Below are 20847 nucleotides of genomic sequence, written 5' to 3'. Positions count from 1 at the left end.
AGGTTTTGAGAGAGCTGTTGACAAACGATGCTGTCGAGCCAGAAAGAAAGAGTGAGTATGAGTATGTCATCGAGTTGAGAAAGAGACTTGTTGAGTCATGGCAGATGGCACAGGAAAATTTGAAGCAGTCGGCAAAGCGGTACAAGACCTACTATGATCAAGGTGCGAAGAAACGGAAGTTGAAGATCGGAGACAAAGTCTTGGTGTTACTGCCGACGGAGCAAAACAAGCTCTTGGTCAAATGGAAAGGGCCATATGAGGTGGTCGGTGCCAAGTATGACTATGACTACGTAGTGGATGTAGATGGCATGAAAAAGACATTCCACATAAACATGCTCAAGCGATACTTCAGCAGGGTAGCAGAGGAAGAAACTGCTGGAAGTTGTTTCGAGGTGTGCCATGATGGTGGTGTAGATGAGTTGTGGAGTGACGAAGGCATGGAAAACAACGATGATGTGGTCACTGAGATACCAGAAATGCCTTGTCCGATTCAGAGAGAGTTCGTTGAGGATGTACAGCTGGATGTTTCCCTAGACGAGGTGAAACAAGAGCAGATCAGACGATTATTGTGTGAGTATCAGGATGTGTTCACAGATGTACCAAAGAAGTCAAGTATTGCAGAGTGCAAGATACACTTGACCACAGACGAACCGGTGCGGTCACCACCATACCGCATACCCCAAGCGTTGCAAGGTGAAATCCAGAAGGAGGTTGAGATGATGATGAAATTGGGTGCTGTTCTAATGCAAGAACGGGATGGCGAAGACTTCCCAGTGGCTTACGCAAGTCGGAAACTCCTCCCGAGGGAATGTCGTTATGCCACTATCGAGAAGGAGTGTCTTGCGATCGTTTGGGCCATTCGCAAGTTCGAGTTCTATCTGTGTGGCCGGTCTTTCGAAGTCCACACAGATCACAAGCCGTTAACGTACATACAGGCGAAGAAAATGCACAACAAAAGAATCATGCGATGGTGCATGAGCCTACAGGAGCACAGGTTCAGGCTTGTCTCTGTAAAGGGCAAAGACAATGTGGCTGCAGATGCCATGAGCCGCCTAGTGTGAACCTACAACACAGAGTAGACGGTCAAATTCAAATGGAACATAGTAAAGCCAAAATAACAAATTCTGACAAACCATTTTTTTTTATACAGTGTTTATTGCATATATTTGACGTCAGTACAGTATTATAAGATTTTTCTTCATGTTACAAAGAAGCATTATTATGGAAGTCTACTTTAAATGTACAGGCAACATGGTTGGCTGTAGACAGGTGTTAATATGGACATATACATGCAGAAAATTCAATAAGTTCAGTAACTCCTTTGTACATGTTTTGTTTGCTAAGAACAAAATGCGCGAAGCAAAGAATATGATGCTTGTTTTTATTTCTGTTATTTCTTTCAGCGTTGCGACAAGACTACACCCGCACTACATCAACGTCGCTATTGATTAGGTGTAGGGCAATCGCGTTGTAGTGTGTAATTATGTACATGTACAGATTGTAGTTTGAGTTGTTATCGCATATGTAATACATAGCTTGAGTTATTATCCAACTATTACTGGATACTACTATACAGGATCATATAGGTGATAATTCAGAGTTGAGGAGTGAGATAGGTTTAATGTCTCTCCTTAGACACCAGATCTTCAGACAGTCGAGAGGTTGCAAGGTTAGCATTGATACTCTGTAATTCTATGGGGCATCATTGACACACATACATGTATTATGCAAATCTCAAACTTATGTATGCATAGTCACGCAAAGCATGATGTGCAGTGTGAAAAAAAAAATCATGCTGTTCGTAGAATTGTTCTATGATTATTATGTAAGTTTAATAAGTCTGTTTGAACTTGGAATGTGTCACTCTTTTTTTTTTTTACAAAAAAAAAAGGGAAATTGGTTTTGTTTGTTTTGGAAAGTTTTATTGTAGTTTTCATAATTTTGGCATTAATTAAAGAGAAGTTGTGATATTTGAGAGTTTCTGGTGGTTTATTAAACATCTACACAAGTGCGTATAATGTGACTGATTCGAAACGATAGGCACAGTAGTGATCAGTGTATGTTGCAAGTGTTTATCAATTACATCAGTTTTAGGTGAAACCGATTAGAATTATGTGCTACACATGTGAAGTACATAGAGAGCACACTTTTTGCAAGCTTATTGTTTGCTTAGTCAGTAGTAGTGAAATCATTGTTTGTCATTAGGTAATGTTTCAGAAAGGAATTAGAACTGGTATGTACAAGGTGTAATTGCTTGATGCACAGGGTTGCATATAATTGTAGGGTATATGGTTGGTTTTTGTTATAGTTTAATAAAGGTGATTTTTAGTTGCTAGGTTTTTCTTTGTGTAGAACATAACTGTTATACTGTACACGTATATGCCAGTGTTTTACAAGGAAAATACATTTTTTGTTGTTGTTGATATAATTAAGATTTCCCCTTGAATTATATCTTAAGGTGGGGGATATTGTCAGGATGAAACATGTATTTCCTTAGGTTTCCAAGCATGTATTGATAGATCACGATAGTTGTTTTTTTTTTATTACAGAGAACAGTGTAAGCTTAGATCAATGGAAGTATAATAGCCAAGATATGGTGGGTTTGAAAATTTGCGTAGTTGTTTGTTTATCGTATGCAAATCAGTAGACCATAGGTAAACAGCTGACACGCGACCACATTCCGTGCGCCGTGGTCTGGATAGGACGTACTGTAGTGTCGTACATTCGGTATGGGAGGTTATGCATTTGTTAGTCGGGAGATTGGTAAGGTAGACGTGCGGGAAATGAGATACAGCTGAGGGGAGAGGATAAGCAGGAAGCATGGACGACCACGATAGGCAAGTCAGCTCTCATCATGGACAATGACCGTGACGCTCGTTGTGCTAACGGTTTACCAGTGGAGGTCGGTGAGCTCTCATCAAAGACAATGATCGTGACGCTCGTCGTGCTGTGCTGAGGGTTTAGCAGTGGAGGTCGACGATCTGGATCCGGCTTGGGAAGGACGGACGATGTCGAGACGTTTTGTGGGGACATCTTGCGAACACAGACAGTGGCAGTGCTGTATTGGACGTGTGGTGTATTAGAGGCTGCGTGTATTGGTATAGCCAATGCAGACGTCGACTACAGTATCTAAGTTGAGTGCTCACACTAATGATAATTTTTATGTGATTGCATAGACTTAATGCCAAGCTCCTTCACAAGGCATCATTACCCTGTTGTAGAATTTACACATGAGTAAAAAATAAACAAAGTTGTGTCAAACGGTCAGTCAAACATTGATTTGTGTGCACGTGAATTCAATCGTGTTTACATCATGGGCCTATTAAAGTTTTAGTGTGGCTGTGTAGCGATAACGGTAGTTATTATTGCTATTAGTGTAGATGAACTAGCAGGTCTAAAAAAAAAAAATAAAACCACAGAGTGACCAGGTGCTAGGTCACTATGTGACAGCCTCCCCTTGCGCTTTTCTCGAAACTCTTGATTTCCTCAATCACTTGACATTAACTAATAAAATCATTGATATCTCCGCAACCAAGTATTTTTATGATTTGTGCTATATTTATGACATTAACGTAGAAGAGTAATGGAATAATGCAGTGCCATTTAAAAAAAATTGTCCTCCCCCGACTTTCGGATCCTTTTGTTGTAGCGCGTCACATACAGGTTGATTCATAAGATAGGTTGGAGTATACAGGCAGAGAGTGACATTCATCACCATTAGGTCTACCCACAGTTATTCCATGGACTTTGAAGAAAGAATCACCTCTTTCATTTTCTCATACTTGCCAACATTTTCATTTGAGAAATCAGATGATAACAGGCTGCCTACGAGAGCAACACTACCTTCAGTGATTTGCTGATGAAATTTCTCAAAAGCGGCAGTCTATAGCCAAATGCAGTAGAGTTGGCAAGTACGCTTTCCCGTTCTTCTCATTTCATCTTTCTGCAATGTTCTCCTGACATTTTTTTTATTCTCTTTCTCTCTTTTCATATCCCTCATTCTTTGTTACCCTACAAACTTTACTCCTCTACTTTCACTATCCACAACAGACCTGGTCAGCTCTATACTCACATGGTGAACCATACACTATACATGCACTTTTATGTTCACTACACCATGGAAACTACTTCCTTTACGGAACATCTTGGTCGAAGTATATTACTGTGAGTGGAATGAGCAAATTTTCACCTGTGAATGACGTCGTTTTCATGGAGATACTGAGTGCCCTCCAAGATCTGTTTGGTGTAGCGGCAGAAGACGGTCTCCTCGAGGGCGCCGAACCGTGCCAGGAGTGACGCGATGGAGCCGCCGGGGACGTACTGCATGAAGATGTTGACGATGTTCTCCGCCAGCGATACACCAAGGAAACTGCGACAAAGATGACAAACATAATTAGTAATCTAGTCGTTTCCTCTCCTTGTGGCACTTGTACTACTTTTCTCTGGTGCTACAAATATTTCACATAATAACATCACCTTGTCATAGGAATCAGTGCCATTTTTACAATAATAATGCAGAGTCTTCAAGTTTTGCTTGAGATGGGGATTCAGGTATTAACTTTTTGAGAGGTACTGGTAATCAGAAACTACTTATATAATAATTATGTGACCGTGCATCACAACACGAACAAAAAGTCGCACCCCTTGATTTTACGTGAGGACTCAAAAAAGGGTGAAATAGGTCAACATAGTCAATCTAGAGTTTTTCATATTTCCTGAAAGAGCTATCCTTCTTCTACTCTATTCTTTAGTTTGGGATCATAACATGAATGGGAAAGTGTGTTTTCAGCAGTTTTTCTACAACCCTTTTTTAGGGGAAGAGAAGAATGATCAGGTATGTCTTAAAGGCCCCTTTTCATTTCTTAAAATCCTTTGCACACTTTTCTTTGGATGAATGATCAAACTATGGTATAAGTGATGTCCTGTCCCAATCCAAACTGTCTTACCCCAAAAATGAAGCCCCCACGGCATGTCAAAGAAAAGGCTATCCCATTCGCTATAGTGCTTTCGCCATGTTCTTAAGCTCTCCTGAACATTTGACATTTTGTAGATACGAGGTCTTGTTGCCCCAGCAACTATACAATTCTAAGGGGAATCAAAAATCTATATGATGAAAATCAAGTTGAAATGGCTGACATATCCAAAATCAAAGCAAACCAAAGTGGACTTCAGGGCCCACCTTAGAATTGTATATGAGTGTCTTAAGGAGTTGCACACACCAACTCAGAAACAAACGGGTTGGACTGAGTGACTCACCTGACAATGTTCTTGTGTGCGAGTGTCTTAAGGAGCAGCACACACACCAACACAGAAATGAAAGGGTTGGACTGAGCGACTCACCTGACAATGTTCTTGTGTGCGAGTGTCTTAAGTAGCTGTACCTCCTCCTGTAGCTTCTGGTATTGGTGTTTGGCCTTCTCTTGGTCTCTCTCACTCAGCTCCACCTGCTTGACCGCTAGCAGCTGACCCGTGTTGGTCAGTCCGAGATAGACCTGGAGGCGAAAAAAAGGGAGGGGATAGCACTGATCTATGACCTTTGAACTTTAACCCGTTGAGGACAGGCTGATTTTGCTACAACACGCATTTCTCGTACACCTGCCCGAGTATACCCGGGACTCATCCTCAACAGGTTAACTGTCAGTATGGGTATAAACTTGGAGTAATTTGTAAGCTTCTATAATACCACACGGGTATGTACCAATGATAGTATCAACAACTTTCAGAGGAAATGAATGATGAACTCTACTTGGGTTGAATGGTTCATGTCTCCAAGGCATTGTATACTGTACAGAAATACCACAGAATCTAATAACAATGATATCAAAAATGTCAATAATGATGCTCACGATGATAATGATAAGAATTGAAGAATCACCGGAAGGAGAGGGTCATTTGGGCATGAAGGTGGGATTTTTCATCATAACACCAACTGAAATACCAAGATGATGGCGACCGTTAGCTAGATATTATAAAATGGGTTCAAGAATGAGTAGCCAATTGGAAGCGCTGAAATGAGTCACGTGTGCGTGCATTAATTTCTCACTAACATGCACGGCCTGACATCACAATGTTTACACTAGCAGTGCGCACTCAATCAGTCGTTACAAGTACGTCGCGCGCTACTATATGCGCTGTCAATCCTGTAAACAACTTCTAGTTCGGACTGCCGGCCGGCCTTTCTTGTGCATAACATGAGTGGCGTACGTATACTCTTATACGTACAGTACTTATTATGTGCGGGATTTCCGAGTGCGACGTGCGTAAATGTTTGGGACGAACATCTTCGGACATCTTGACTCTTGAGCGAGTGCTACATGTAGCTGACTGGTATTGACCCATAAAGGTACGTGAAAAATGCTGTTAGTTTTCGACCCATTTTATAAAACAAATGATGCACAGGATTATTTCGTGGCGTTAATGGAAATGCAGCTCCACTAATGCACACTATCCTGTGCATCATTTGTATAATAATGACTTTCAATTGAAATAAACAATGTCACAGGATTTGAATATATATATATATTCCCAAATGTATTGCAAATATTTATTAAAACAACAATGGAAGAAATGAAAGTGTATATCAAAGCTCTTATTTGCAACATCAGGGTTTATGATGTTATTATCATTATCATTGGCAGTACCATTATCATGCCCATCTTCACAGTCATAATGATAATATGTTAACGACACAATAGATTAGAATGATAAGAACAACAATAAAAATTAATATCAATCAAACTAGTTGTTCAGCATATTCTGTAAGTGTATTGGGAAGGTTATAAATGCAAATTATGCATTTTTATTTCTGCTCAGTAACAATTCAGAAAAAAATTAATTGAAGGTGAAAACTACTTGGCATTCTCTCATTTGGCTGGAATGGCAAATTCAACTCCTTTACCTTTGCAGAAAAAAAAAAAAACTGCTATGAGCTTCTCCTGACACATCAGTCTCTTTTGCAAGGACAGAAAACAAAAACACAAAAGTGTATATCTACATATGGGACCCATGTACTGTAAACGTGGAAATCTTCGTGCATTTCGCACAACCAGACGCTAGCGTAAAAAAATAAATGCACACAAATATTACTTACATGCCGTGTTTTCCAGTAGTTAATGTCCTGATTCCGCAGAATTAAATAAATGTGAAATCCATCTTAGGTACCTGCCGAGCACGAAAAATTACTCGCCAAAAAATATCCACTTTTGCAGTACCAGTATACTCACAGAAGTGAATACATTGGGAATGAGGCATTCACCATGCCAAAGGCCTATACACACACAGAGAAGTATATACATGGGACTAAGAGGTACTCACCATGCCAAATGCTCCTTTACCGAGGAGATTGCCCTTCTTCCAGTGCAGCAGCTCCGTCCCTTCCGACTCCGAGTGGTTTGTGTTTGAGCTCAGGCTGCGATCCGTGCTGCTGACGATGCTTGAGACCGTAGCCGATCCACCCTGGCTCATAATTTCCTAGAAGGATCGAGACAAACAATTAGACACAAGGTTCAACTTCAATCCTCCTTATTCTCTCTGCAAAGTCTCATCAAACCAGCAAAGCCACGTACCGCTACGTTTCATAAGAGTTCATGCAATTTTCCTATTTATTAAGCTCTATTTTCATCATACACCACTGTTTATTTTTGTTATGAAGTAACAAAAGTCTCCCAATTGCTAAATCTCAAATCTATTCTTCAGTTGGTATCTTTCCACATACACTGTACCAAGGTATTCCCCTCGGATTTCGTGCAGATTTAAAGAATTTAACCTGCTCTGATTGTAATCTTTCTTCAATACGGAATATTTCAGAGGGGTCATGTTAATGATGACGAGATGAAATGTTTCATGGAAAACCTCTCCTGGATGTGATGGATTTACATATGCACAGAACTCCAGAATAAGTTTACACTTTGTGCACGAATGGCTTCAGACAATGTGTACAACTGTATGGAGTTTTTCTGACCCACTCGGCTCTCAAAGCACACAAAGAGTTAACCACACAAAAAAAGAATGTGAGTCCACAAACTATGCTCACCTCTCCTGTCTCCATCAGATCTCTGAAGACTTCACTGCTGGCCTCGGACAGCGCCAAGCTCTGATCCAGGAACTCCGCCTCGTCCAAGTCTCTCTCCTGGTGGTCCAAGACTTCCCTGGGGGCCGGAGACAGGCTCCTGTGGGAGTGGGCCGTGGCTATCGACTGCGGACGGGTGTGGATAACCGACCGGTTGATGTCCTCTTGCGAGCTGGCGATGGCACTCGACAGTTCTTGGAGGGTCTGCTCTGTCAGGGTTTGGACATGCTTTGTCAAGGGGTCCTCGCCTTCTGCGTCATCCTGGCCCTCTTCAATCACGCCGGGTTCCTCAATACTTTTATTCCTTTGATTGTCTGGCTGGAGAGTTTCCTCACCTTGTTGATTGGGTAAAGGATCACCTATCGACTGGTCATGGTGCTTGTCAATCAATGAAGAAGATGGACTTGTCGTTGCTGAGGAAACCTTAGTCTGGGTGTCCTCCTGCCTTCCCTCCGACTTGTTGTCGAGGTCCAGTGGTGGTAGCACCACGCTATTTGCATGCGAATCTTGTTTGGCTGACTGGGAAGCAGAGTCTTTGTGGCTGGACTGCCTTGGACTGTGTTTCTTGGAGGGTTGGATCTGATGTGCATGGAGCTGCTTTGGCAAGGGTGGCTTCTTCCTGAGAGGCTTTCCCATCTCCCTTCCTTCTGCGGATTGCTGCTCTTCCTTCCCTTCCGTGCCCTCACTACTACTGTCCTGGCGGGTCGTCAAGATGAGATTCAGCCGTTCCCTGATCTGCTCCTCATCAGAGTTGAGGGAGCTCTTTCGAGAATCTCGAGGGGAGGGGGTCTCAAAGTGGTCCTTTATCCTGAAGACTTTCAGGAGCTCAGGATTGGTTTCATAGTCAGACAGATCTGCAGTAATGCCCTCCTTTTCTCCGTCGGTTCTGGACCTTCCTGAACGTGGCGTGATGGGTGGCTGCAAACTGGCTTTTCCCAATTGATGCTCAAGTTGACTCTCATTGACTGATCTGTCTTTCAACACTATCTCATCATTCTCATTCTTACTCCCTTTCTTTCTGGAGATTCCACCTCCATCTCCCCTTGCTTGCCCACTCATTTCTGAGGAGGAGGTGCTCTTGAGCGAATCTGCAAACTCCTTGATGGTGCCCATGGTGTCTGGGATGAACATCGGAGCATTGAGCTCCAGCGGACTGAGGATGTTGACAATGTTCTTCTTCTCCTCAACGGAGATCTCCCTCATAACGGTGAGTTCATCCAGCTTGAGGGAGTGGTGCGGACTCAACTGCACATCGAGCTCAGCGTCCTCTTCAGATGAGTCATCTTTTTGCAGTGTTTCCCTGACGATGACATCGCCGTCATCCTCATTTCGGGTGGTCTTGATATGCCATCCCTGTCCTGTGATGAATGCTGTTGTATTGGTCTCGACTTCTGGCACCAGCTTTAAGTCCGTGTCTTTCACTTTTCTCTTCCCTTTCCCCTTTCCTGCAGATCTCTTAGACTTTTTCATTCCTGTCTTTGACTCATCACTTCCTTTCCTTCCTCCGCTCCCTCCTCTTCCTCTACTCTTCCCTCCACTTCCGACCCTCTCCTTACTTTTTCCTTTTCCACCTTTCCCTGGAGAACTCTGAGCAGAACCTGACACTTTCTTCGGTCCTGTTTTCACAAGTCTTCGCACAGGTTCCTTGACGGAGGCAGCACTGCTCTTGATCTTTCCCAGCACCTCAATCCGCAGGTCGTTGGGCGAGGAGCATGTCCCAGCAGACTTGAAGAGTTCCACAATGTCCATGATGACGGGAGACTGTTTGGCTGCCATCGGGTTCTTTATCGGTCTCTTATCCTTGGGACTGGCCGTTGCGTTCTTGCCTGCCTCCCGCGGGGATGTGTCTGGTGACTTGTACTTGCTGACTCTGATAAAGGTACTTTCAGGCTTTGGTTCCTTGGGGCTGGTTGGGCTTAGCACCATATTTTTGCCAGTCTTAGCCTTTGCAAACTCAGACGTAGTGACTTTGACAGCAGGGTCTATGTGATTCTGGCTGGAAGGACCACTCTCTTCTCTTCGTGTTTGCTCAATCTTTTCCTTTTTGTCAATCGTACCATCACCACTGCGTGGACTATTAACCACTCTTGTAGTTGTAGCTTCTCCCACTTCTCTCATGCTCTCGACTGTTTCAACAGGCACATCGGAAGTCTTTCCTATACTGGTCCCATCAGGTAATGACGGATTTGGCTTGCTGTCAATTGATACTTGTCCCTTCCCCTCACAAGATTTCTGTAAAGTATTTTCCTTTAGATTACCCTGAGATGTCAAGCTCACAGTCTGTTCGCCTTTTGCTGCAGCAGCATGACCTTTCCTTGGAGTCGCATTACCTCTTTTCTGTTCTTCCTTTTTCTTCTGCTCTAACCTCGGGGATGAAACCTTTTGCAATGCCAACTTTTCTACGCTACCTCTTGTATCCTTGATTCGTTTCGTCGAGGCAGGTGGCGGCTCCAATTTTGGTTTGCTTGTACTGCCATGTTGCTCCACATTTGTGTCTTGCTCCACATTTGTGTCTTTTTTCACAGCTGCATTTACTGCAGATGGAACAGGTTGGACTCTCCTCACGGCCATCTTCCCTTTTTTGACTTCCTTCTCTTTCCGCACCTTCTGCTGGACTATTACCAAGCCTTCTTTGCTGCCTGTCGGTGCTGTGCTGCTTCCAGCCTTCTTGGTGACTCCTTTCTCCTTGTAACCAGCTATCGACGATTCTTTCTTGATCCGGTGGTTGGGATTGGGTCCTCCTCTCTTGAACCCGTTATGTCTCTCAGCTTCATCATCATCTTCTCCACTGAAGATGACTTCCTCAAGGACTTCCTCAGCCTCACTGCTCTCGAGGAGATCCTCCATCTGATCTGTCTTGGTGGCTTTAGGCACGGTGCCCACTCTGCTTCCGGCAACAATGCTTCTGTTTCCCTTCTGTTCCTTAGACTGCTTTGTGGCGGGACCCTTCCTGGGAGTGGTCCCTGCAAATCTTGGCGTTCCACTCTCAAAGTCTGATTCAGAGGAACTGTCATCATTGCACGATATCCTCCATGTCATCTCCATCTTCTCTTCCTCCCCTCCAATGCCCTTCTCGCTAGACTTACCCTGGTTTTTCCTGACTTTTGGTGTATTCTTACCAGCCGCTGGTGTCCTCTCCTTCTTGACAGTAATTGCACTCTTCCCACTAGGTTTCATCAAAGTCTCTTTTTTACTCTTGTCCCCCGCTTTCTCTCTTCCAGAGCTTTTAGCTTTCTGCCCGAGCTTTGAGGTTGTCTTGTCAGAGTTTGACGATATTCCACTCAAAGTTTTCACACCTGGAACCTTTTGTATCATTGCAGCAACTTTTGACTGTCCAGCCGATGCTTTGCACTTAGTGTCCTTTTGCTCTGCCACCTTCTCACTTGCACCTTGTGACTGTACTCCAGGGTGAAGCCCAGTTGTCGCTGCCTGACCCTCATCAATTTTCCCTCTATTTTCAGCTCCTCTTGACACACCCTTATCCAGATTTTCATCCAGATTTTTAAGATTGCTGTTGCTGTCAGCCACAGCGTGTTCTTTTGACTGTTGTTTACCAGTCCTTTCGCTGTTTAAATCAGAAACTTTTGCCACGGGCAAGACTTCAAGAGTTCCGGGAGATCGCTTTGAGGACCTTGGAAGAGAGGAACTGCTTCCACTTTGAACACAGGATGAGGCCGGCCCTCGTGTCCCTTGTGACAAGAGTTGCTTTTGGTTTTGCGAAGTGCACTTGCCCGTGGCTTGAGAACCACCAACTGTTGAAGAAGTCCTGTTTGAAGCTGGACTCTCCACATGAATTGTTCTCTGCTCAGACGATGACAGGCTGTTACAGGATAACGGAGCGACTTTGGCCGAAGCAGCACAGAGCGGTGCGACCTTTGCTGACTGTTCCTCTTCAAGAGAAAGTCTCTGACTTGTCACTGAGTCCACCTGACCAGACATTTCAAGGTTGGAATGTACAACAGATTTGGAGGTAGAGACGGTGCTCACCTTGGAGTCGACAGCTGGAGGAGCTCTTGACAAGCTTCTATGATCTGTGGCCACCGATGGTTGTCTTTTCCTATCTACAAGGGCAGAGTTATTTTCCAGGGAGATTCGGCGCTTACTAGATGTTCTACCATCATTCACTCTCATCTGCACAGGCTTTGTTTCGATCTCCGTAACGAATGTTGGGGCTTCAGCAAATTCTTGCTTATCATTTGGGCTTCCCATCTCCGACATGTGTCCATGCACAGACGACATGGAAAGCACAGAAATACAGTCCTCACTGGTCTTACGCTTGGACCCCTGACCCGAAGTCTGCCGCCGCATGGGGGACGACCGCCCGAGACTCGGTAACCTGGTCTGGGCGCGCTGGAAGAGGGGGCCCTTCTCTTCAGGCAGCTTCGTAGCCGAGGGCGTCATCTTGATCCCCAGGCGATTCTTCGCGGCCTCTTTGCGGTCCACTTCCAGCTGTGGACTGGGGCTCGAAGTGAGGATGCTTGCAGAGGATGAGGTGTGGCTAACCGTTGACCTCGACGACCCTTGACCTGAATCCGAACTCTCCTTCAGAGCATTCACACGGCTAGCCTCGATGTTAAACATCGCGCGGTGGGGCAGCACGGGCTGCACCTCGTGGTTCATGGCACTCAAATCAATCCTCAAGTTGTTTTCACTGTCCGCAGCTGCATCTCCCTCAACAGCATCGCCATCGTTTTCCTCCTCGTCCTCGAATTCGAAGATGGTTTCCTGGTGCGGGCGTCCGTCGGCAGCCAAGGATGGTGTCAGCGGCAGGACCAGCTTTGAGTTGGGGAAAAGACTGGCAGATTCCGGATTGGGACTTGGACTGTTAAGTACGAGGTGCATTTGTTCTGTGGGAAGGAATGGACAAACATCATATTACCCGTCAATTTTCTTCCAGACTTTCTTTCCCCCAATTTCGTCCCCCAATATGTAAAAGCAAACACATACACACAATACGCATTGCCTTGAAAACAAGTCAATAGACCAACTGTGCCAAGCTATCTATTTTGGACAATTACTCCAAATTACAGACACTGTATAGAATTGGTCAAAAATTGTCAAATTCTGCTGACAAAGCAGGATGAGAATTTCGGAATTCATTAAAACAAACACACACACTTCAGCATATAAAATCTGCTCATCATCAATAGGATAAGATTACTGTTTATGCCATCTATTTTGCATGGCACTTATTTTTACAAATTTGGCAAACTGCGTGACATATGTGAATTCAACAACGCATAAGAATTCGAACTTTGATCTTGGCATGAATGTAGCATGCAAGCATACATTTATCTGTCCATTATTTATAATCCACGACATTGAATCTAACCGCTCAGGAGATTGTCAGGAGGTCCTCACTTGGATTAAGGCCTCAACAGTAGATGGAGAAATCTTATTCTTGCAATCCCACATGGAGTATATCACTGAACAGCGAATGTTTACAAACACACTGAAAGTCGCGAATGGATTTCAGTGTCGCAAACAGATTTGATTTCTGCAGAGTCATTGAGAGCAGGTTCAAGAAAAACTGTTTGCGAATTTTGATAGCAACTCTTGTGAACTAAATATTTATAAACTTTGACCAAAGGTAAGATCTACTCTAGTTTCGCAAACATTCGCCTCTTAGTGAGATACCCTCTAGGGATCAGGGCCCCATTTCATTAAAGATGTTAGGATGGCAACCTCCAATAGCAACAGCCAATCAGGCAGCTGGATTCTTGTCGTTACTATGACAATTGCCATTCCAGCAAGAGATGCTTTCATATCATCTTTTTATGAAATGGGGCCCTGGACAACTTGGCTGTGTTTTATGCGACACACCCACCTAGGTTCAACAAATGAGAAGTGCGTAGAGGAGTGATTGAGGCCAACGGGGGGTTAGCGTTTGAATCTCGCTGGGGGAAGAGACCGCCTCCGGACGACGCGCCGAGGTCCGATGTCACAGAGCTGTCTGATCCGCGGTGCTGCACCAGGCGTCCTCTGTGTCTCGCTGCGGGGAGATCGCCCTGGCCGGTGGACTGCCGGTCAATGGGTCGTGAGGCCATGATGCGCTGAAATCTGTGGAATGCAAGAAGAATTCCTAAACATGTAGCCCATAATGTCCCCCAGACATGTTACTCTTCATGAATATATTTAGGCCTATGCTCTATTGGTAATGATAACTATTCACACAATTCATGTGGCACTTAGAACAATAAAATGTCTTTAAGCATTTAAAAGATAGAGGAACAAAAAATGTACAGTTTCAGAATGCAGTTTCAGAATGTTCAGACATATAAACAACTACCAGTTGCACATGCTTATCCATGAGACTATTGATTAAACTGATAAGTTTTTAATACAGACTTGAATTGTTCTATTGAGTCAGTTTGTTTTACACATTATGGAATCTGTTTTATGAAGAGTTAAAATTGATTATATAGTTGATTTCAACCGTAAGTCCATGGCAGCCTACGTTGTAAGGAAATTTAAAATTGATAACATATCATCTTTTGATAAAACGGGGCCCAGGTAGATTATTCCACAGCTGAGGGGATGCTAAATGCTAAATGCCAATGTATGATGAATGTCAAGTGAAAAAGAAGAAATTAGCCACACAAAAAAAGAAGAAGAAACGGAAAACCAGTCTGTAACTATACTCTCTCTCTCTGCAAAACATTTCTTTCATTCTTATTACCCCCGCCAAGGGAGGAGGTAATGTTTTCGTTACCATTGGTTTGTTTGTTTGTTTGTTAGTTAGTTACAGTTTGTCCGGGAGCAAAATAACTCAAAAAGCGGTTAACGGATTGGGATGAAACTTGCAGGAAAGGTTTAGAATGATACAAGTAACAGATGATTAACTTTTGGTGGTGATCCAATAATTTTCGGGAATTTATGAAGAATTTTTGATATTTTGGCAAATAGGGTCAATGAACTTGGGACTTCAGGCTGCGTGTATTTTAGGTTTGCACACGCGCACTAAAGTGCGTGCTCTAGTTTCTGCTCTGCTAGGGCGAGGCGCGCCCTGCAGCTGAGGGCTTATGACGTCACAAGGGCTTCTACAGGTACCTATTGGGAAATCGGGCGATTTTTTTCAGCATGTCAAGTGTCAACCTATGGCTGGAAATCACTGATCTCTAAGGAAGAGCCCAAAAAACATTTCCCCAGTGGTGGAATGGAGAACAAAAAATTCTTTGAGAAGAGCAAGATCATTGGTGGAAGTAGCTTCTTGGCGGAGGTCTGTGCTCTCAGAGAGCTTTTCTTATTGGTCAAGCCTGGCTGGATTACTGTATGCTGGTGAAAAGGCTCAGCAGGTTAATGCCCCCCCCCCCTCCTCGACAAATTCCGCGACCATTCCGGCACCCAAATTTTTTTGACCGCGCCGCTCGCTGACTTTTTACTTTCAAGTCTCGCGCAACTTTTGAAACCAAATCTGTCACCCCCGGGCATACCGTTCCGAAGCCACGCCCCTTCAAAAAATTTTCATCAACCCCAAAATTGCTCAAAAACGTGATTTTGTGTACAAAGTCAATACAAATTGTGTTTTTTTTTCAATTAATTCATATAAAGAGTCATATTTTGAATTCTAATGGCTGAAATCCATTTATTTTAGTATAATTATGCTTCAAAAAATGTGTATGACAAATTCTGCTGAAAAAAGTAACAAAAACAAAAGTTCAAAAAAACAATGAAGTACATAAAAAATTGATAAAACAATAAAAAAACATAAGAAATTAATTTTGATACTGAATATTTTTTTTACGCCCAAATGTTTTGAATGTCACTAGGAATATTTACACCAAAAATCAGCATTCCATAAGCTTTTATAAGCCAATTACAGACGAAAATGAGGCAAATTTTTTTGAAAATTTAACATAACAGTCTTGTAGATTGCATCCGGCTTTATGTTCATGCAAAATTTTGCAGCGATTGCGCGATCAACGGCCGAGATCTAAGGGGGGCCATAATGCCCCCCCCCCCCCCCCCCCCCCGGGAATTCAAGCTCGCTAAATAGCCCAGGTAAGTTAGGGATAAAGGTCCTGAATACCTTTGGGAGCAGTGTTCATAAAAATTTTCAAGATATCACACTTGATGCATATGGGTAGGTCTGTTGAACCACAAAACGTCGGTTGAAGATGAGAAGGGCATAATACGTTGCCACTAAACCCACAGTTTTTGAGACAACTTAACACCCTTCTCATTCTCAACATACGAAAACATCCTACTGTTAAAATTTTCACAATAAAGCCTAAAATGTAAGGAGATTCAGTATTTTTCTCAATAAACCTAACTGTATAGACGGTTCAGTCTGGAAACATTTTTATCATAACTGTTGTTCACATTTTGTATATTCAACAATACTTAACATCAATTCTATTGATTCCAATCTTTACAGTGGTTGCTTCTATCCCTAACTCATATTCTAGAACTAATTTAAAGCACTAATGCTGGGTTTTTGTTTCATCTGCAAATGGTAAATTATACCACTAAGCTAAATGTCTACACACATATAGTTCTCGGTACCAATAGGCCTCAAATTTGGAGCATCACCACTTGAAAAATGAGATTTACTTCACGACACCTCTTTTAAATCCTTCATAAGATTGAGAGGGAGAGAGAGAAAAAAAAACATGTTATTTCGCAATCATTAGAAACGTACTTCACATCCCGTAGGCTGTCATCAAGGTCCAGGCCGACCACGGTGACGGGAATTTGTGAGCTCTCTCCCAGCAGACGATGTCCAGTCGGGTCAGCTGTGGGAAAACGAGAAAAAAAATGGCATAATTAGCTTAAAATCCATGGCCATAGCAAATTACCTTTCGGGGTATTAAAGTAATACAGCCATAATGGCAAGCTTGGTCATTGCAGCCAGAGGCATGGAGAATTCTGTGATTTCTCACATTCAGGAAAAAATGAAAAATTACACATTTATCATGAATGAAGCTCCCAAATTAGTTCAGCTTCTAAAACGTTTCATGTTCACAATGCACAATCCCAAAAATGATAATCACATGCTAGTTTTACCTTTTTTAAAGAACAAAATATCTCCTTTTGCAGGGTTATACAATTATCATTATCTGCAATTCATGAAAAAGAAAAATGAGGAAAGAACATGAATTCCATCAGGATGGAATTGCATTTTCTTCGCTCATTTTCATATATATTACATATTTTTCTTTCTTCCTGGACAGTTTCCCATTAGCAATTGTTTGAATTCATTATCATTCAAGATTTAACTAAATATCATTTATCACTTTGCTGGTAATTAATTCTTTCGTCAAAGAAAAGAAGAAAAAGACAATTCGACATCTCCCACCTTAGAAATGTTCGACTTCGAATTTCTTAAGTCAATTTCTCGCATGATTAGAATCGGAGATATGCAGTTCTGCCAGATTATGGCCATACTGATGTTTACTTACATCTTGTCTTTTCCAGCTTGTCGTGACCCCTTGACCTTTGACCCTTGGCATGGGTGCTACTCCTACCGGAGAAGGTCAGTGACCTTTTAGCCTTCCTGCATGATGATGATGATGATGATGCAGCGGAGGTGGTAGTGGTATCCAGCTTGCTGGGGGTAGTGGAGAGCGGATCCAGCACTCGGGGAGTCTTGGGCGGGGCGGGGGGCCAGTTGGGGGACGGGGAGGGGGAATTGCGGGATTGACTGCGGAGCAGGCCCAGCTTACGCGCTTGCAACCTGCAGGAAGTTGGCATGAGGAAAGAGGAAAAAAGAGCTGGACAATTAAGCAAAAGTGCATAATGTACAATGTATTAAAGGGACTGTACAGTATTCATCTTTTAAACACTTTTTAAGTGAGATAATAAGAAACCTCTTATGAAATATGAAAGAGCATGTAATCTTAAGAAGGATTCAACGTTTATTTGATGGAAATTGGTTTTCAAATGGCTGAGATATCCAAAAAAGTGATAATAATGAGAGGCGACAGGCCACAACTTTATTAGGATCTCTTTGTTTCACCTTGTTTTGGGATATCTCAGCCATTTCAAAACTGATTTTCATCAAATAAACTTTTGATACCCCTTAGAATTGCATGCTCTTTGACATCTCATAGAGTGGTTTCTGAATATCTCACCCTTTAAACATTTGTGCACCATTAATGTTGCATGTTTTTATACAATTTGCTCTTTTAGAAGGCAATGTTTTCTCCATGTGCATTTGTTGAATGACTGCATCAAGTGAACTAAAGCATCTAAGTGCAAAAGAAAAAAAAAATAAATTTCATCTAAATATGGCTCTCCCCTGATGAACGATTAAATGTTTGAAGTATGGGATAGCTCATTTCGACAAAAAACAAGAGGGGAAAACAGACACGGGAAAGAAACGCTTTACTCAAAAAAAGGTGTGAAAAGGATTTACTTTCTAGAGGCTAGAGTTTTTTGGAAGCATTTCTTACAAATACTCTTATCTGTACTTTGGAAATTGCTGGAGTCAAAAACTCTACAACAAAACACAAGTGCATATGTTTGACACTCAACTAATCATGAATCAAAGTTTGTTCCATTTGCTGCCCTTTTGCAGTAACTCATCAAATTTCATAACCTCTTTATGGTCTCTACAAAAACATATCATACACTTATAATACAAACAATACACGTTGTCTGTTCCACTGCATAGAGAAATATATTTACATATATACTGTAAATGTCAAAAGTTTTGAGTTGAGCAGCTCAAAAATATTGACGTTTACCATAAATATATTTCTCTATCCGGGATAGGATAGGACTTTGCATGAGATACTAGCTTAGTGATAGCTAGCTGATCATGCTATCTAAAGATGATGAGCAGGTATTTCTATCTTTGGTTTCAACATTATGCATCTGAATTAGGCCTCTGCTGGCACTGCAAATTCTATTTTAATTTTCAATTAAGGTGGAGTAAGAAAAAGAAAGGGGAAAGGGTGGGGGGGGGGTGCAAAAGATCAGTAATCCAAAAGAAGAGTACACTCACCCTGGAGTAAATCTTCCTGACTCAATATCTTTCAGCATCTGTTCCTCAGCCAAGACTGCTTTGTGGGCATCAGTCAACTTCTGGAGCATTTTCTCTACAAACACAAGAAGACAACCCAATATATATATATATATATTTTTTTTTTTCAATCAAAAACTTACCATCCAAACAGTGACGGTGAGACCAACTTCAGTGCAAATAGCCTGCACTCCATACTCTGATGTAAGCTATCTTATTCAGAACATAGATAAATATTCAGTGATTACACTTTATCCAGAGGTCATTCGTAAAGAATTCATCATCAATAAAAGTGTTTCTGAGCTCAGTTGCTATTCAATATACATAAACATTGCCTGGTATCCATTCACAGCAAATCAAAACAAACAATTTGCGAGACTGCCAGAGAATGAAAATGTTTATTCAGTCCATAAGCTGCCACAAACAAAAAGGATTTGTTTGTGAGCATATGAAAGTGTGCACTGTGACACCTAATTTCTCCTTCATTGGATGAACACTCACAATAAAGGAGGCTGTGAGGAGAGAAAAAAAATAATTGCATGCTTGAACAGAGACTAGGAAAGCTAAAGAAATACAGTACATTCATGAGACTATCATGCCTTTCACTTACTTCCCAGTTCAGATGGTGGGGAGGTGGAAGAGAGGCTCAGGAGGCGTGTTTGTCGAGGGCTGTCCTCTTCCACCAATCCCATGCGAGAAGGAGGCTTGACTGGGCTAAGCTCCGCCTCCTGCTTGTTGTGAGTAGCCTCCGTCCAAGCTTCTACAGGATGGCAGAAAATACAATAAATCAGCAATACAGGGGGAAACATTAAGTGTTTAAACTTTATCCACACAATACCAAATGTTGCAATACCAGAAAAAAAAATATATATATTTGGCTTTTGGACAAAGAGTATATAACCACTTTTCTTTTAACAAAACTTTTCATTTCAGGATGAAAGAGGGAAAACAAATAATGCCTTCCATTTTTGGATCATCTTAGAGTATTGTCATGGCAGCCATTATGCAAAATGGAAGTTTAAATGTTAGCTGTGTGCACATCGCACACCACGTGCCACCTCTGGGGCACTCTGAGCATTGATGGCCGTTTACACAGAGTTTTGACTGCTTCAGGAGAGCGTAGTAACCTAGCCTTGAGTGGGCGTGACCTCAGAGCAGTTCTAGGCCTGACATTCTGTTTGAACATAGTTTAGAGGGCAACAGGAGTGCCCCTAGGGTTCTCCCTATGCCCTGTATGAGGTGCATGATTGTCTCCTAATACACTTGTACTTGCAGAGACTCTAACCCCAAGCACCTTCTGATCTGGAGATTCTCCCGCCTGAAACCCCTAGCAAACGGGAGACTCCAACTTGATGTGCATGAAGCGCGAAGTTCCTTGTGGCCGGGGTCCAGCTCTAGGGTTCTAGATGTTACCTCATGCTATCTAAGGCTTATTTTTCAACATATGATGACACTAAGTTAGAAATCATTTCAAGCGGGAGAACAGGAGATTTTGCAAAAATGGGCTTTCGGCGGGAGATCTCCCGTCGAAAGCTGGAGAGTTGGAATCTCTGTACTTGATTGCTAACAACTGTTGAACTACTCGCAGAAAGTGTGCACATAAAATCACAAACCTTTAAGGACTGACTTCATGCGCTTGGTCTTCGCGACATCGACGGCCGTCTTCCCCCTGTCGTCGACCAGGGTGACGTCGGCTCCGTGATGGAGTAATGTATTCGCAACTTGGGTCTGGCCTGCTAAGGCCTGGAGAGGAAGAACAAAAAGAATAAGTCATCAACATTTGGAAAAAAAAAAATTAAATATTTCCTTGATA

The 20847-nt window shown here is 42.5% G+C and overlaps 1 protein-coding gene across 1 annotated transcript in view; it reads right to left on the bottom strand.

Annotated features, from left to right (window-relative positions):
* LOC139715938 (uncharacterized) overlaps positions 1-20847 on the bottom strand; it is a 62567-nt gene that overhangs the window by 6970 nt on the left and 34750 nt on the right. The window contains exons 7-16 of the mRNA XM_071627488.1: positions 20648-20777; positions 19645-19794; positions 19017-19110; positions 17470-17744; positions 16710-16803; positions 13896-14128; positions 8033-12915; positions 7315-7470; positions 5341-5492; positions 4190-4369 (exon numbers count right to left, since the gene is read on the bottom strand). Of these exons, the coding sequence (XP_071483589.1) occupies positions 4190-4369; positions 5341-5492; positions 7315-7470; positions 8033-12915; positions 13896-14128; positions 16710-16803; positions 17470-17744; positions 19017-19110; positions 19645-19794; positions 20648-20777 (6347 nt within the window). The remainder of the gene's footprint in view (positions 1-4189; positions 4370-5340; positions 5493-7314; positions 7471-8032; positions 12916-13895; positions 14129-16709; positions 16804-17469; positions 17745-19016; positions 19111-19644; positions 19795-20647; positions 20778-20847) is intronic.

The sequence above is a fragment of the Diadema antillarum genome, unplaced genomic scaffold (assembly GCF_040938485.1).
Source record: "Diadema antillarum isolate AM-2024a unplaced genomic scaffold, OU_Dant_1.0 scf00000057, whole genome shotgun sequence".
In the NCBI taxonomy this organism is placed as follows: domain Eukaryota; kingdom Metazoa; phylum Echinodermata; class Echinoidea; order Diadematoida; family Diadematidae; genus Diadema; species Diadema antillarum.
The sequence above is the reverse complement of the archived record's forward strand: the minus strand, read 5'-3'. Positions and strand labels throughout refer to the sequence as shown.